Source organism: Pleurodeles waltl, chromosome 2_2, assembly GCF_031143425.1.
Source record: "Pleurodeles waltl isolate 20211129_DDA chromosome 2_2, aPleWal1.hap1.20221129, whole genome shotgun sequence".
NCBI lineage: Eukaryota > Metazoa > Chordata > Amphibia > Caudata > Salamandridae > Pleurodeles > Pleurodeles waltl.
In genome coordinates, this window is record NC_090439.1 from 1012715968 (window position 1) to 1012734048 (window position 18081).

The 18081-nt window shown below is 51.1% G+C and overlaps 1 protein-coding gene across 6 annotated transcripts in view; it reads right to left on the minus strand.

Moving 5' to 3' along the window:
* Positions 1-18081, minus strand: part of ASAP1 (ArfGAP with SH3 domain, ankyrin repeat and PH domain 1) — a 1537410-nt gene that overhangs the window by 292707 nt on the left and 1226622 nt on the right. For all 6 annotated transcript variants that reach the window (XM_069220757.1, XM_069220758.1, XM_069220756.1 and 3 more), the window contains one exon: positions 15617-15724. In XM_069220757.1, the coding sequence (XP_069076858.1) occupies positions 15617-15724 (108 nt within the window). The remainder of the gene's footprint in view (positions 1-15616; positions 15725-18081) is intronic.

An 18081-nucleotide genomic window follows, 5' to 3' on the forward strand; every position in this document is an offset into this window, starting at 1 on the left:
CGCAGTGGCTGCACGCTAACCCTCCGGGAGTTGCTTTTTTAGCAAATGAGTAGCAAATTTTAATGCAGAGAACAACCCATCTAGAGATGGTTAGCTTCTGCACTGCCCGAACTTTCTTCGCACCACATACCTAACAAAGAGTTGGTCATCCACCCTGAACTCTTTGGTATGACCAAAGTAGAACGCCAACACTTAGGTCTAGGTGGTGGAGTCTATCTCTTTCTTAGGAGGAGGGGGTGCATAAAAAGTAGGCAAGGTGATGGATTTGACTACGTGTAAGGACTTGATCACTTTTGTTAAAAAGAAAGCCCTCATTGTAGGAGGCTGGCCCTCTATGTAGTGTGCAAAACAAGGCTCCAGACATCCACACGTTTGTTTCCAGAGATATAAATTAGACCACCTAATGCTCAAATTTTTATGGTAGCTGGTCGGGCAGTTGGGCTAATCCAGGAGATGTGCTAAGCATTTATTGTACCCACAAGATCAATCATGCAGAACACACACTCAATCAATAACTCAAGACCAGAATTTATTAAAATAGTTCAGACTTGTATATAATTTTTAAGACCAAAACGGTTAATATATGTTAAGTACTTTTTAAATTACAATTTTTCAAAGTTTTAATAAAGTTAGCCATTCTGTGCGTAATTACGCACCATAGGAATCAATGGAAGGCCACCTAGAAAAAATGAATATAAAATCACACAGGTGAGTTACCAGTCTATTCTTGTGCAGGATGGCCGATAAGTTTGGTGGGCACACGGTGCAAGCTGGAGAGTCTCGGGCGCATCCCAGTTCCGGCAGGAGCAGTGCTGGAAAGTCTCTTGGTACAGGGCCACTTGGTGGGGCCACCTGGAAAGGAGCTGGTTTGCAGGTTTAAAAGGTGGTGCCTTTGTGTCTCCTAGGGGTGACGAGGTCGCAAGGGGTTAGGGACCCATGGCACACAGCAGGTTCTGCGATGCACGGCTCTAGGCAGCCGGATGCAGGGTGAGTTGGAGGTCTTGGAAACTGTGCGCAATGGAACCCTTTGGAGCTGGAGGTAAGTCTTCTTACGGGGGCCTTGCAGGACAATGAGAGCGCTCTGGTGGGAGGTCCAGGGTGTTCCTCAAGTACTTCGACTGGGGCTTCCTCCTGGTCCAGCTGCAGCTCTGAGCGAGCTGTTTTGTTGTTGTTCAATGTGCAATGACCAGTACCTGGGGTATTGGCACAACTTGGCCACGGGAGGGTGCAGTGCCACCAAAGTTGGCACACTTGTAGGCTTCGCCCGACCTGTTGTGTTGTCGGCTCCGGCTGCAGCTTGCGGATGCAGAGATATCGTCCATTTGACAAAGTGACCCTCACCGGTATGCTGGTTCTTTGCAGGTTTCTTGAGTGGTGCCTCCACTCAGGAGGGAGATCACTGACTATTTGTGAAGCCTGGAGGTCCTCTGGGTCTTTTGAGGTTGGTCCAGTGGTCAGCTCCTCCGCAGCAACGATTGTCGGGACTCTGGTTCAGCAAGCAGGGGTCTTGGAGCCTCTTCTGGTGCAGCAGGTCTTCTGTTCTCGTCCTGTCGGGTTCTTTGGTGCAGTCTTCTTTTCTTCCTGATGAATCTAGTTTCATGGTCTAGGACTGCCCACTAAATACTGAATTTAGTGAGAGTTTTAGGGGGAATCTGGTATTTTCAATAGGACACTTACCCTTGGGTGGCTACACCCACTACAGTGACCACTTCCTGTGGGATGGGTCACTACCCAAAACCTCATTGGCTATTTTCCTGCCACCCAACATGGAGGAAAATGAAATGGAGAGTCTACTTCGCCTGCAAGCCCCTAGGGGTGGTGCATGCTCAGTGAGAGCCCTCCTCCAACCCTGTGTGTGGTTTTCCACCTATACTCCAGTACAAAGTGGGGGTTGACAAAGAGGGAAGCCATCTGCTGCTAGCAGCAGGCCTGGGGGCTCAAGTTTCAAGGGTGGTAGCCCTTTGAAGCACACCGCAGAGTGCACATTCCTGAGGGAGTGGGTGTTAGCTCCTCCACCAAGGAAGGGCATTGTCTTACAAACCAAAGAGACAGGGCTCTCCCCCAAGGTTTGTGTATTGGCTGTCTGGAGGTGGCAGGCTGGATGGAACCAGCAGGGATTAATCCGCTACTGGTACCAGTTTGGATTTATCTTCCTGAGTTGTTTGAGACCAAACAACCCAGGGTGCAGAGTGGCCATCAAGTAGTTGGGGAACTCATGTTTGACCAGTGTACAGTACATGTACTTAAAATGGCTGTTCTGTTCACTCACTAAGTCCCAGGTTTGGCAAGGACACAGTGGGGGCATATAGCTCATGCAACTATGCCCTCACATACAGTATGGTGCACCCAGCCTAGGGGCTGAAGAGGCCTGCTAGATGGGTGACTTACCCATAACATATGCAGTGTAGGGTGGACAGGGCACACAGGAAGTGTGCCATGCCAAATTTGTCTTTTTAGGTTTGCCCCAGAACACTCAGCCTGCAAAGGCAGTGCTGGGTGCATCTGGGTGCAGGGCCCTTGAGTGTGGCACAATCAGTGCTGCTGCACTCAGGGGCCTACCTCTAATGTCCCATGCCCTGGGTACAGGTGTACCCATTTATTAGGGACTTACAGTGATATTTAAGAGTGTATCCAATTGTGTCAAGCATCACAACAGATTTAGGGAAAGAGCTCTGGCCTAGGGAACCTGGTTAGCAGGGGCCCTGGGCACTACAACGTCTAGGACACAATAACATCAGGCAAAAGTTGGGGGGCTAACCATGAAAAAAGAGGCCTCCTCTCACACTTGTGCAAAGAACCACTTTGCCAGGATAGATGAAAAGGCAGGGTGGAGCAGATGACTATGCTTGCAGCTCACTCAACCTATGGGCAGATGTGACGGCCACAAGGAAGGCCGTTTTTAATGTCACAAGCAGGACAGTTATGAAGAAGCTCAAAGGAGGCTCACATTAAAAAACATAAGAACCAGATTCAAATCCCATTGGGGCATTTTGAATGGTGATGGGGCAAACATATGGGTAAGACAATTAAGGAATCTACAAACAATAGATTTAAACAAAGAGGGATGGTCGGGAAAAGCAGGGATAGGAGACAAATAACCTTTGAGGGTGCCCAAAGCAGAGCCCTGCTGGGCCAAAAAGTATAAACAAAGGGACCTCGGAAAGAGGGGCAGAAAGGGGGTCAAGAGACTTGTCTGTGCACCATGCCACATATGTGTTCTGTCGACAGGTGTATACCGTTTTAGTGGAGGTGCCTGCCTGCCAAGATAACGTTACAGACTTTGGGCGGAAGGTCAAAAGCTGTCAACTGTTGCTGCTCAATCTCCATGCAAGAAGGCGGACACTGGAAAGGTTTGGATGAAGAACCTTCCCCCTGCTGCTGCAACAGCAGATCCTCCTGAAGGTCCAGTTGGATCAGAGGATCGATGGCCATGCTCAATAGCTCAGGATACCAGACTCTTTTTGTGCCCAGTCCAGAGCAAAAAGGATTACTTGGGCCTGGTCATTCCGGATGTTCTTGAGAACTCTGGGCAGAAGAGGTATGGGCAGAAACACATACAAGAGGCCAGAACTCCACTCAAGATGAAAAGCGTCACCAAGCGAGTGCCGCCTTGGAAACTCCAATGTGCAAAACTGCTAACATTGCACGTTCTCTGCGGAGGCGAACAGATCTAACCAAGGCTCTCCCACTGCTGAGAGAGACCTTGCGCCACCTCCAGATGGAGAAGCCATTCGTGATCGACCAGGCATTGGCGGCTGAGTTCATCCACTCTGGTGCTCAGAGAGTCTGCCAGGTGCTCAACTGCCAGGGATATGCCCTGATGTTCCAGCCATGTCCAGAGGCGCAGAGCCTCCTGACAAGAGTCCACAACCCTACCCCACCCTGCTTGTTGCAGTACCACATGGCGTGGTGTTGCCTGATCACCTGCACTACTTTCCCTTTGAGAGAGGGAGAAGAAATGCTTTCAGCGCCAGTCTGATAGCCCTGCACTTCAAAAGACTGATGTAGAGCCCAGACTTCACCGGAGACCAGACACCTCTGATCTCCGCCTCTCCCATGTGGCTACCCCATCCCAGGAGTGGTGCATCTGTTACTACTTTCAGATGTGGTTGGAGAAGGGAGTGGTTTCTGCCTCTGACCCAATCGCGGTTCAACAGCCACCTCTGCACACCTTGAGCAGATCCCTCCAAGATCTAGACCATGTCGGAAAGATTAACCTAATGCTACGCCCACTGGAACTTCAGGTCCCACAGCAGAGGCTGCATATGCCATCTGGGATGTTTCACCAGCAGGATGCATGAAGCCCAGTAACTGAAGAGTCATTCTCACTGAAATTCAGGATAGAGGCTGAAACATTGGTATCATGGCCTAAGTTTCCTGGACTCGCCGCTCAGAAGGATAAGCAGAAAACTGCACCGTGTCCAAAACAGCTCCGATGAAGGGGAGAATCTGAAAGGGAACAAGGTGTGACATCAGCATGTTTATAGTGAACCCCAGTGAATGCAGGAGGCCTGCCCTAGTCTGGAGGGCAGTGGACTGGCTAGACTACTTGCTCACTGATCCACGAGGACGTTGAATCCCACTCCCCTGGCCACGCAGAGGCTAAGCAGCATGTGTGGTGGCTGGAGGGGAGTTAATGTGGCAGAACGCCCCTTCTATAGCCACAAAATGGACAAAAAGCAGAGGCATGAGGGGCAGCTGCGAGGCCCAAGGACCTGGCCAGAGCCTGGGACTCCTTAAAGGGGTCAAGAAGGTTAGTCCTGACTGCCACTGAAGGCAGCTCGAGGCCCAGCATCTCAGCAGCTCTCCTTACCACCATGGAGTAGGACGTTCCCTCCTCTGTAGCCATGGAAGGGGAAGAAAACATGCCATCGTCAGGGATGTGTCCAGACCACTAGACTCACCAAGGTCCGTCCGCCAGTCCATTCGTGTAGGGAGCTGGGTTCTGGTTGCAGTACCTCTTCAACTTTTTATCTGTTTTTTTGATGCAACTTTGAATCAAGTGCACTGGTTTCCTGCTAACCAAGTTCCCAGTACCAGTGATGCTTCCTGAAAACAATACACCTGATCACTTCATCCCCAAGTGACCAGGCCCTTCAGCCCCCTATTGGTCCTTTGTAAATGGTACCCCTGGTACCTATGGCATGGGTACTGGAAGGGGGTCCCTTAGAGCTGCAGCACAACTTGTGCCACTCTGAGGGATGCAGCACCAACCTCAAGCAGACTGCTGTTGCAGGCCGCATGACAGTGTGCTCCCAAAATTAAATACACAACACAGCACACACTCATGTGCTATGGCCACTAAAACACTGCATGTGATATCTGTAAGCCACCCCTACAGCAGGCCTACAGCCCTTAGGCAGGTTGCATTATATCACAAGTGAGGGTACACATGTATGAACAAATATGCCCCTACTATGTCTATTTCTATTCTTAGCAATAGCAATTGTACAGGGAAGCTTCCATTAAAGCCCCCTAAAATGTTTTTTTAGGGGGCCCCCTATACCAGATCCACAGATCTTTGTTGGACACAAAAGGAGAAGTGGACGTGCTGAACCTGAGAACCAAGGAGCATGACTGACTTGGCTCCAACCCTGCTGGCCTGCCTGCTGCACCCGATCCTTGAGCAACTGACCTGTCCTGCCTTTGCAGGCTCCAGGAAAATGGGAGAGCTGCCACTGCTCTGCAAATCACCAGGAGGAACTTCGTTGGAGTAGAGGAGCTGCTCCCCTGCATCTGCAGGCACCCAAGAAACCCCTGAGAGGACCTGGAATGCCACAAACCTGACACCAGACACTCCACTCCACTTGAGCCGCCTAGCCCAAGTTGAAGTGGACCACGGTGTTAGGGTAATCCCCATGTTCTCCAGAAAAGAAGCCCACCCTGTGCTCACCCTCTGTGGCCTTCATCACAGCATCTGCAGACTGTTTCTGCAGAAGCCCCCACAACTGTGAGTGACCAGGAGGCAAACCCTGACCCCTAGGACACCTCTGCACCAGTCTGTCCTGGACCCAGAAGAGGCAAACCAAGGGTGTCCCCACGTCTCTCTCCCTAGTGAGACCTGACCCCACTTGTTGGCTTGGTCCGACTGGACCCCCAGTCCATGCCTGCAGTGTGTTTCTGGGGGCCACCTGTAACTGTGAGGAACTCCAGTGCTGGACCCAATGCCAGAAGACACCACTGCACCTGCACCCTACAGCCTGAGGAGTGGACGACGGTGTCCCTACGTGCCCAAGGACCTCAAGGGTCAAGCCCCCTGTGGGTTTCCCTTGGACTGTCCTTCTAGTCCATCACTGCAGTGACTTTGTTACTAGACCGACTGCCATAGAATTGAATGGGACACCCAACGCAGTACACACCTCTGCACACAGACGCACCCTATCTCCCCGAGGTGACCTGTTGGTGTGGCCTAGGACCTTGCCACGTACTTACCTCAAGTCCAGAATAACAGTCTTGTAAGCCGTTGCTGAGCACCCGTATGTAGTATGTGTGTTTCCCCCTTAGGATAACATTGGGCACCCAACGCCTAAAAGCACCTCTGCACCCAGACGCCCCAGTGCCTCCCGAAGTGACCTGTTAGTGCTGCTTTGTACCTTGCCCTGTATTTACCTTACCAACAGAAGATTGGTCCCGTGAGTTGTTGCCAAGTACCATTATGCAGTATATGTTTTTCCCCCCAGGATAACATTACTGCTCCAAAAACTGTACTGCCAACTTTTGAAAACTATATAAATATTTGTAACTCAAAAAGTACTCACCTGATTCTGGTGACCTTGGAATCAAAGTCTACATTGAAGTATATGTTATTTTTATAAAGTGGTGTGGGATTTCTTTAATGAGTGTGTGCACCTGACATGCTTAGCACTACCCTCTGATATGTCTAACTGCTCGACCACACTACCTAAAAAGAGAGCATTTGGGATGTAATTTGTACCTTTGTGATACCTCTGGAGATTGCTTGGAGTCTCTGAACAGTATACCTCATTTTGGCCCATTTTGGCCCACTATATAAAGAGCCAGCTTTCCTCAATGGACTCTTCAAACTGGTATTCCAAAGGATCCAGCAACCCCTCCAGATCCTCACCATAACCCAACCCAAGGGAATAAGTATAAGGATCCTGTCGAAGTCGGCATTGGCGTCACCCGACGCCGGTCCAGCTCTGGGTTGGAGTCGGCAAAGAGCATGGGATCACCCCAACCATGGGCACTGGCAGCGTCCGGAGCGTTGACGTCGGAACCTTCATCTGGGAGGGTCAATATGATACGACCAATGAACAGATTCATGGGTGCCCTCCGGAGCCGAGGCCAAAGCCGCTGGTGCAACATGAGGGGGTCCCTGAAGACTCCTCTGATGCCCTGCACTAACAGGTTGAGGGTCCCTCTCACACACACACACACACTTCTACCCTCCTCCCCACAATATCTCTAGAGGGCAGACACACCCCACATTCTGTTCCTTGGAACATTACCTTGTCAATTCAGATGAGTGTGACACGGCTGTCAATATCCATTGGGCACACACTGTGCTTTCAAACATCTTTCTAATCCAAGAGGCACGTGAACTATCTTCAGCAGCATCAAGATCAACACTGAGCACTGTAAGTGCCTTCTTAAAAAAAAATAAGATACACACTGCACCTAGATGTGGTGGCCTAGTGTTCTGCATTTGAAAGTTTCTTCCACTGCCTTCACAGAACCACTGTGAGAATGCTATTGTCCGACATTCATCTTTCATCCCTGTATGCGCTGTAAAGTAGGTGTGTGCTCCTGACTAGAAGGTAGGCACTACAGCAGGAGGGTCCTGCACAGCGAAGTTTCAGGAGAAATTTCAGCAAATGAGATGCAAATCCAGCCAAATGTCATAAATAGCCCTGAATGTGTGAATGACAAACATACTGGTTACCTGTCCTGCTGCGGGTCTGCAAACGGTATCAAGTTAAACCCTTTCAGCATTTGACTCACAGTGGTAGTGATGGTGAGTGGTCACAGGTTTGCTTGGGGGGGTTGGATATATGTGTGTGCGCGCGTGCATTTGGGTCACATAGGCTCTGCACTGACCACCACATACTGCAGCCCAATAACATAATTGTCCAGCACAGTGCTTTATTCTGAGAAAAAACCTGTACTTTATTTACACATCCCACATAGTACAGTAACACAAGATACTGGATACTCAGGTAAAGGTTCTATATGCTTCAAACTGGGAGGAAATTCTAAGGTAAGGAATCTACAACTAAAAGTCTCTATTAGATGTGGGACTCTTGCTAGACACTCTAAGCCCTTCCCACTCCACTCTATAGTTTTTGTGGCATAGTCTCTACTTAAGGAGCAACATTCAATCCCGTCTCTTTGCACACAGTCCCTTCATGGGTTTAAGTAGCCCGTGTAGTCTCTCACCCATTGTTTCTTACTGAAGGCATACAGCCGCAACAGGCCTCCTGCGGATGGGAGGGTTCACTTGCATTGGGTACAGGATTAAGCACACAGCTCCTGTCAGTCCTGCTTAGGTGGGGTGGCTGCAGGCCATGCAGTGATTCTATGGAAGGCAGCAGCAGGAGCTTATGATGTTGGCCCTCTTCTAGGCTCTGCTGCTCTAACAACAATAATGGGCTTCGAAGGCTCAGCAGGGGACGAATCATTTGGTGAGTACATTGTTAGTTATGCTGGGGGCTCCTTGCATAAGGCAGTTCAGCAGTCCTCTCCTCAGATTATGGGGCTCTGGAGATCACTGCCACAATCATAGCACTCCTATCGGGCAATGAGGTCCTCGCCATCTTGGTTCCCAGGTGCTAATATGGCATGTAGGGCCATATGTACGAACACTTTTTCCCATAGACACAGAATGGGTAAAAAACCTTTGCTACATCTGGCCCGTAGTTCCTTAAGCTCCTTGGTTGCCAGGAGCTAATTTGGTATGTAGTTCCTTGAAGCAATGACCATGATCATCAGAGTAGCATAGTCCACTTGGCACCCGTCATCCACAGAGAAAGAGGTGTATCCCATGGTAGACTCTATAGGTTTAGAATACTCACTACATTTGGGCACACTACCTAAAGTGCCACAGAGAATAACATGGGAAGTTACTTGAACATGAAGTAACACTTCAGAAGTGCTGCAGCTCACCTGAAGATATCTGGGAGTGGTCTTCAAATTTAAACACACCAGTCACACAGTCAGCATGTTTCTGGTGGGTGGACCCTGGCACCATGGTTAGTTTCTTCAAACTCCCTTCCTACAGTTTCCTCCTTCTGCAGGGCAGGAAAGCTCCTTCCCTTTTGTTTAGCCAAGACTCCTTGGTTTTATAGGGAAAGTTGGGGATTTCATCCCCCACATCGAACTAAAGGTAACGTTCCCTCAGCTCTGCAAAGATGGCTCTCAGGCAGACACCATTCCTGGTTGCTCAGCAGTCCTCTGGGTACTCAGAGCACATAGGGGGTCATTCCGACCCTGGCGGTCCATGACCGCCAGGGCCGGGGACCACGGAAGCACCGCCAACAGGCTGGCGGTGCTTCCAGGGCCATTCTGACCGCGGCGGTAAAGCCGCGGTCAGAAAAGGGGAACCGGCGGTTTCCCGCCGGTTTTCCCCTGGCCCAGGCAATCCTCCATGGCGGCGCTGCTGCAAGCGCCACCATGGGGATTCTGACCCCCTTCCCGCCAGCCTGTTTCTGGCGGTTTACACCGCCAGAACCAGGATAGCGGGAACGGGTGTCGTGGGGCCCCTGGGGCCCTGGGGGCCCCTGCACTGCCCACTACCCAGCCAAGATAGTTTATGCCTCCCCCATGATTCCAAGTCCCGCTGGACCTCACGGATCAGCGTTGCGTAATTGAAGCTCGCTGTCTTAGCGGCCGAGGTCGCCAGCTCAACTCCTAAATAGGGGAGACTCGAGGATGACAAGATAAAGGGGTAACTAGCTCTCAGGTCTGCCTCATGATCCGGTCTAACCGACAAACCAAGGACCTGAGACTTCTGCATATTAACCCGAAATCCCGAGACCCGACCGAACTCGGCTATTATCTCCATAAGCGCTGGCAGTGAGGTCGCGGGCTCAGCCAAAGTTAGAATCACACCAGAGATCAAGGGGCTGTCTCGCAACCTTTGCGCGAAGGGCTCCATATATAGCGCTAATAGAAGGGGAGAAAGCGGGCAACCCTGTCTGGTCCCCCATCCCACCGGGAAGGGCACGGAGAGCACCCCATTAACTCGAACCGCCGCTCTGGGAGACCGATATACGCAACTGATCCAGGACCTGAAAACGGGGCCCAGGCCAAATCGCTCCAACACCTTAAAGAGATAGGGCCAATGGACCCTATCAAATGCTTTTTCAGCATCGATAGAGAGGAGAAGCGCCTCTCTGCTGGAGCGATCTGTTCTATCCAATAGGTGCAGGAGCCGCTTCGTATTATCCCCGCATTGTCGATTTGGTATAAAACCTGATTGGTCCGGATCAATAAGGCCCAGCATATGGAAATTAAGACGGGTAGCAAGAATGGCAGTGAATAACTTGGCATTTATATTCAGGAGCGATATCGGCCTATATGAGGCACACTCCTCTGGGTCCTTACCGGGTTTATGTAAAACTACAATAGTAGCGTCCAGCATTGTCGGTGTCAGAGCTCCTCTCGTCCGAAAGGAGTTGAAAAGGTGCACCAAAAGCGGAGCGAGTTCCACGCAGAAAGTCTTATAGAATAAGGCGGTGAACCCATCAGGGCCAGGGGACTTCCCTGCTTTTAGTCGAGAGATTGCCGATTTAACCTCTTCCAACCTTATCGGCTGGTCCAACAGCGACGCCTCCTTCTCACCGAGTGGCGTAATTGCAATGCCCTCTAAGAATTAATCCAATGCCGCAGCATCTCCCTCAGCAGCCGCGTTTAAGCCCCGGTAGAACTCCGCAAAAGCCTCTGCAATCTGATCGCTCGTAACCGCCTCCATTCCAGAAGGAGAATGGATCAGTTTTATCGCAGACGCTACGCGCTGTGCTCGCAACCGGTGTGCCAATAGCTTCCCGCACCTATTGCTCCCAACATAAAATTTGTGCTTAAGTCTCGCTATCGCATATTCCGCTCCATCCCAGTCCAGTCTCTTCAACTGTTGCCTCACCTTCTCTAATTCCCGCCAGGTTTGTGGCACGCCAGTAGCCTTGTGGGAGCGCTCCAGTGCGGCCACCCTCTGCTCCAGCTCCTCCCTTATCTCTCTCCTTGTCTTAATATCTTTCGCGGACAGTGCCATCACCTCTCCCCGCACCACTGCCTTCATAGCCTCCCATACTATCTCGGTTGAAGAGCTACCATCATCATTAAAACTAAGGTAGTCCGTGACTGCGCGTCGAAGTGACTACCATTGTCTCACTCTGGAGCAGGGAATCCCTAAGACGCCAGCTCGGGTACTCACTCGGCCCACCCCCACAGCAATCTCCACGGTAATTGGTGCGTGATCTGCTAGGGCTCTGGGCTCAATCGTGGCCTCTCTAACCCGGGAGACAAATTCCTGCGAGGCCAAGAAAAGATCTAGCTGACCGTACGTCTTGGTGGCAGCAGGGTAAAAGGAATAATCTCGAAGCGTAGGATGCAACTTTCTCCAGACATCCTCCAACCAACAATCGGCCATCCACTGACGCACCACCTCCTACAGGGACCCTGCCTGCCCAAAGAGTTGGCCCGAGCGGTCAAGCTCGTTATTCATTACCAAGTTAAAATCTCCTCCTACCAAAATAGCACTATCTGGTGAGCTAAGCATTGGGGAGATCGCCTGCCTCAGAAATGCCTCCTGCTGGACATTTGGCACATAAAGAGAAGCAATGGTGAAAGAAAAGGCCCCAAGTCTTATTCTGATAGCCAGGAACCTGCCCTGTACTTCATGTACCTTCCCCATTATCTCCCCGGAAAAAGGTCCTGGAAAGCAATATCGCCACCCCTGCATGCTTTGTAGTTGCTGAAGACCAAATCTGCCTAGAAACCACCTTGAGCGCATGCGATATGTGACCTTATGTAATAAATGTGTCTCCTGCAATAAGCATATTTGACACCCAGATTTCTCCAGGTCTGACAGAATCGCTAATCGCTGAGTCGGATTATTTAACCCACGGACATTTAAACTAAGACACCTAACCGTCATACCGTATAGGGAAACAGTTGCTCAGGTAGGGAGGAGCTCCACAGAGGGGGCAGGCTCCAGAGTATCAGCGCAATCGCTCTGGCTCACATAGACGAGCCGCTGAGATCATCCGTGACCAGGCGCACAGGGGAGCATTCAAACAGATAACCAAAATGCACAACAGGTGCTCATACCAAAAAAGTCCTCTCTCACACATCCTAAGAGGTCAAAGTCTCAACTGGGCTGTAGAACCACACCTGCTCCTCCACCAAGTCTGCCTGCTCCGCCGCCCAGACCCCCCTCCGCTACAACCAGACCGCAGCAAGCGGCCCCCAGCCAACCAGCGGGCCCCCAACACACTTCGTTTAGGCACTTGTCCCAGCTGCCACACTGCTCACTGCCGACTGGCACTCCGAGATCTGCTCTAACACAGTTGGGCGTTGCTGTTTCTTTCTTCTTTCTTTCCTCCGCCAGCGCGGGCGGTCATCGCCGATTGAACCCAACTTTGAACCCGAATCAGGGGCAGCCTCCTCCAAGCCCAGGATCCGGTTAGCCTCCGATATTGATTTCACCTGATGAAGCTGATCCTCTCAACGGAAAACAAGGCGGAACAGGTGGCCCCAGGAGTAGGACACCGCCCGCTCCCGTAGGTACTCGGTGATGGGCTTAAACTCCCGCCGCCTTTGCAGGGTCCGAACCGAGAGGTCCTGGTATAATTGAAGCTGGTATCCTCTAAAAAGGACCCGTGGAAGATTGCGCGTCTTTTGCAGTATATTTTCTTTCAGCCCAAAGTTATGGACACATGCCAGAATGTCTGGCGGGCGGTCCCCGGCCACCCCGGGCCGACCCACGCGGTAGACTCTATCAAGGGCGATCTGCTTGGATTCTTCAAGTTCTAAGATCGAGCGAAACAACGCCATCACAAAACCTCCAATGTCGTCCTTCTCAGCCCCAGACGGCACACCTCTGATGCGGATGTTGTGCCTGCGCGACCGATTCTCCAGGTCCTCCACCGTCATCTGTAGGAGGTCCTGTTGCTCCCGCAGGGGTATAACCTCCTGCTGAAGATCCGCCACCTCCTCGCCGCAGGCAATTTCACCATCCTCGACCTGCGTCACGCGCTCACCCAGGGATGAAAGCTCAACTCTCAGCTCCTTCACCTCATGAGATATATCTTTACGGAGTGCCTGGAGGTCACTCCTGAGTGATTCAAATAAGGAGGTAAGAAAGTCCTTAGTAACTGGAGCTGCCTCATCCTCCGTCGCCTCCCTCACTGCCTCTGGAGCCCTCACGGTCGGCGGCTCCTCCGGCACCCCTCCTGGCCCATTCCTGTCAGCATATCTCGCACCGTCCGGTCCCGCTTAGGCTTGGAGGTCGCCATCCTCTCTGCCCACCACCTGCAGGTACTTAGATATCTCGATCTGGGCTCCTCGCAGACTCACCAAAGGTCACGTCTTCCAGGCCTCAGGCCTCGCCAGGAACATCAACCTTCCACCACAGGCTTGACCATGGGCCTCCTACTGACAGCGCTTGCCTCTGCTCCAGAAATGACCCTTGCGTGCCGCTCTCTCCACTAAACTGCATCACTGGTCCACCACGCCGCTCAAGGGCCTCAACTTCAGCTCCAACTGGCCACTAGGCCCAACAGTCCAGCCACTCTCCTCTCTGGGGTCCCCAGAGCAGGGCCCAGCACGAATGCCCCAGCCGCCACCAGGGCCCCTACTCCAAATCTCTATCGGGCCTCCAGACCGGACCTCACCTCACCGCAGGGACACGGCTCTTCTAGGGTGCCATCACACCATTGGAGCTCCTCCAGCTGGCTGTCGGGCCCGGGCTCTCAACACGGAAGAGCCCACGGCCCTCTGCGCCCCCACGTCACAGGCGCCGGCCCGGAGCCTCCGGGTCTGCGCACTCGGCTGCCGCAGCCTCTGCCTCTCGGTCGTCAGGCTCCCAGAGAGCCGCTGATGCTGCCCCCGATCCTGGGCATCACAACGGGGCACCGCCGGCCGGACGCCACAGCATCCACATAACAATTAAGGGCCCGGGCGGTGGAGCAAGGACAAACGCGTCCGATCACGCCGCCATCTTGGCGACGCCCCCCATACACAGTTTTAGTAAAAATAGCAATAAGCTACTTTAAAAGTGGACACAGTGCAAAAATCAACAGTTCCTAGGGGAGGTAAGTAATGGTTAGTTTGTCAGGTAAGTAAGACATTTACAAGTCAAAGTTCCAGGGCATAGGCAGCCCACCGTTGGGGGTTCAAGGCAACCCCAAAGTTACCACACCAGCAGCACAGGGCCGGTCAGGTGCAGAGGTCAAAGAGGTGTCCAAAACACATAGGTGCCTATGATGAACAGGGGTGCTCCAGTTCCAGTCTACCAGCAGGTATGTACCTGCGTCCTCAAGCAGTAGGAATGCAGAAACCTGGCTGTAGGATGGCAGCAACGCGAACTGCCTGGGAAAACCCTGCAAATTGGTAGGGGCAAAGCTGGGGGTCCTCTAAGGAGCCACAAGAGTACTTGGAATCATACAACCAATACTCGGAATAGTACTGGGGTATGATTCCGACATGTTTGATACCAATCATGCCTAGGTTCGGAGTTACCATTATGTAGCTGGACATAGGCAGTGACCTATGTCCAGTACACAGGTAAAATGGCTTCCCCGCACTTACCAAGTCCAGAAAAATGGAGCTGGAGTTCATAGGGGCACCTCTGCTCATGCAGGGGTTCCCTTGCACGCAGGTAATTACACCCTGCCCACTGGGCTAGAAGGGCCTGCCTTAAGGGTGACAAAGTGAACTGGTGCTGTGACCTGTAGTGAAATGGTGCATGCACCTTTTCCACAGGCTGCAATGGAAGGGCTGCGGACATATTTTGCATGGGCTCCCATGGGTGGCACAATACATACTGCAGCCTATGGGGAACCCCTGGTGTCCCAATGCCATGGGTACCTAGGAACCACATACTAGGGACTTAGATGGGGTCCCCAGTATGCCATTTGTGGGGTGTACTAAGTTAGGAACAACCAAATTTACAGGAAGAGAGAGCACAGTCACTGGGGGTCCTGGTTAGCAGGATCCCAGTAAACACAGTCAAAACACACCGACAGCAGGCAAAAAGTGGGGGTAACCATGCCAAAAAGAGGGTACTTTACTACAGCAATCCCTTCCTTGATAATAAACACAGTTTAGCCTGCAGTGTTTAATGCATTTCAGCTCCCAAATTTCCAAAGAAATAGATCTGTGAACAAACAATATACACATATAACCTTAGGCATGTCGGAATAATGTTATTTTTTTAGTGTATACTTTAAAAAGAGTGAGTTAAGCCCTACAAGGCAGTATACAGCCCTGAAACCCATGTGCATACACATTTGCCTTATATTAAATGGTTAATGTTCTATTCTTGTTTTAACTCGACCACTCTACCATCACACCACCAAACACCTGCAGCTGGGATTTTGGAATAGATGACATTTTATTTAGTTTAGGTATTTACATTAAAAAAAAATTGTGTACTGACCTTATCGTCTAAATCATCATCACTTTCATCGATTTCTTCTTGCCGAAGATTCCACTCGTATTCTACATGGACATGAGGATTGAGTTTTCCTGCCATGGCTTGGGAAAGCTAAGAAACAAAGAAATAAAGTGTTTATTATTTCCACTATTACGGTTACATCCATTTTTTTTTTTAAACAAATACGAAAGGCACGAGTCTTAAAACACGTCCTGTGGGAATATCTGGATTTTTCAGACCCCTGGAGTTTGGTCTGGTTAGTTGGCCTAAGGCTACCTAACCAGATTCTGCCCTGTTTTTGCTGTGTGTAACACGAGAAGTGAAGTACAAGTTACTTACCTTCGGTAACAAAATATCTGGTAGAGACATATTCTAGTTGCAGATTCCTTATCTTAGAATTTCCCCCAGGCCTCAGACCGGATCCGGAGATTTTTATTCGAGCAATACCCTTGCACGTCGGCAGGTGTCGTCGGTCGACTCCGCGGGCGTCGTTGGAGTCATGGTTGCCGTGATGATGTCGGGAGTAGTATATAGATGCCGCCCTCGCACAGTGACGTCAGTTTCTTTTAACGACTTTCCACTCCAAAGCCCAGAGCGGCTAAGAACACTGAGATTGGTGCACCAGAGCTGTCCCTAGAAATCAGTTTGCAAGCGGGGAGGATGGGTGGGCGGTAAGGAATCTGTAACTAGAATGTGATTTCCAGATATTTTGTTACCAAAGGTAAGTAACTTGTACCTCTGATAGAGACTTCTAGTTGCAGCATCCTTACCTTACAATAGATACCCAAGCAATGCTATCCTCGGTGGTGGGCTGCGAACCAAGATCATACTAGGAAGTCCTGCAGGACCGAGCGACCAAAATAGGTGTCCCGACGGACCTGACTGTCCAGGCAGTAGTGCTTAGCAAACGTGTGCAGGGACGCTCATGTAGCTGCCTCGCAGATATCAAGGACAAGAACTCCGCGTGCTAATGCAGTGGAATCAGCAGTTGCTCTGGTGGAATGAGCATGCATCCCTTCAGCAGGTTGCTTTTTGGCCAAAGCATAACACATTTTGATGCAAAGAAGCACCCGTCGAGAGATGGTACGCTTTTGCACCACCTTCCCTTTTTTCGCACGCACATACCCAACGAAGAGTTGATCGTCCACCCGGAAATCTTTAGTACAATTGAGGTAGAAAGCCGACGCTCTTTTTAGGTCGAGATGGTGGAGTCTCTGCTCCTCATGGGAAGGGTGGGGGTTGCGTAGAAAGTAGGCAGAGTGATGGACTGACCTACATGAAAGGGTGTAACCACCATAGGAAGGAAGGACGCCCTAGTGCGCAACACCACTTTGTCAGGGTGCACAGATAAGTATGGAGGTTTTGAGGAAAGGGCCTCAAAGGGGGCACACATCAAGTAAGTAAGTACAAGATTAAGGTCCCACTGAGGCATGATAAATGGAGTGGGAGTAAATAAATGGGTGAGCCCTTTTAAGAATCTACTCACAATAGGAGATTTAAAGAGTGAGGGCTGATCAGGTAGCCTAAGAAAGACAGAAAAGGCACATAATTACCCTTTAAGGATGCCCAAAGCCAAAGGGGCCCTGCTGGGCCAATGAACGAATGAACAGAAGAACCTCGGATAGAGGGGCAGAAAGGGGATCAACAGAATTGTTGGTACACCATGCCACAAATTTATTCAAACGAGAGGCATAAACAGTTTTGGTTGATGGACACCTGGCTGCCAAGATAACATTGGGGACTTCGGGTGGAAGGGATAAAAGAGTCAAATGGTGCCGCTCAATCTCCACGCATGAAGGCGGAGGTTGGATAGGTTTGGGTGAAGAACCATCCCCTGTTGCTGCGACAGAAGATCCGACCGAAGAGGCAGTCTGAGTGGAGGATCGATGGACATGCGCAATAGCTCTGGATACCATACACTCCGTGCACAGTCCGGAGCCACCAACATGACGTCGTTGCTGATTTTCTTGAGAACTCTGAGCAGTAGAGGTATAGGCGGAAAGGTGTACAGGAGGCCGGAGTTCCACTCGAGACGAAAAGCATCTCGCAGCGAGTGCTGCCTTGGAAACTTCAACGCACAAAACTGCTGACATTGCGCGTTCTCTACAGAGGCAAACAGATCTAACCAAGCGTCACCCCACTGCTGAAAGAGTCCTAGCGCCACCACTGAATGGAGATACCATTGGTGATCCGCCAAGCATCGTCGGCTGAGTTTGTCTGCCCTGGCGTTCAGAGAACCTGCCAGGTGTTGAACTACCAGGGATATGCCCTGCTGTTCCAGCCATGTCCAGGGACGCAGAGCCTCTTGACAAAGGGTCCACGTTTGCGGTAGTGTTGTCCGTGAACACCTGCACTACCTTTCCTTTCACAACAGGAAGAAATGCTTTTAATGCTAGCCGGATCGCCCAAAGCTCCAGCAAGTTGATATGGAGCCCGGATTTCGCCAGAGAACAGCGACCTCTGATCTC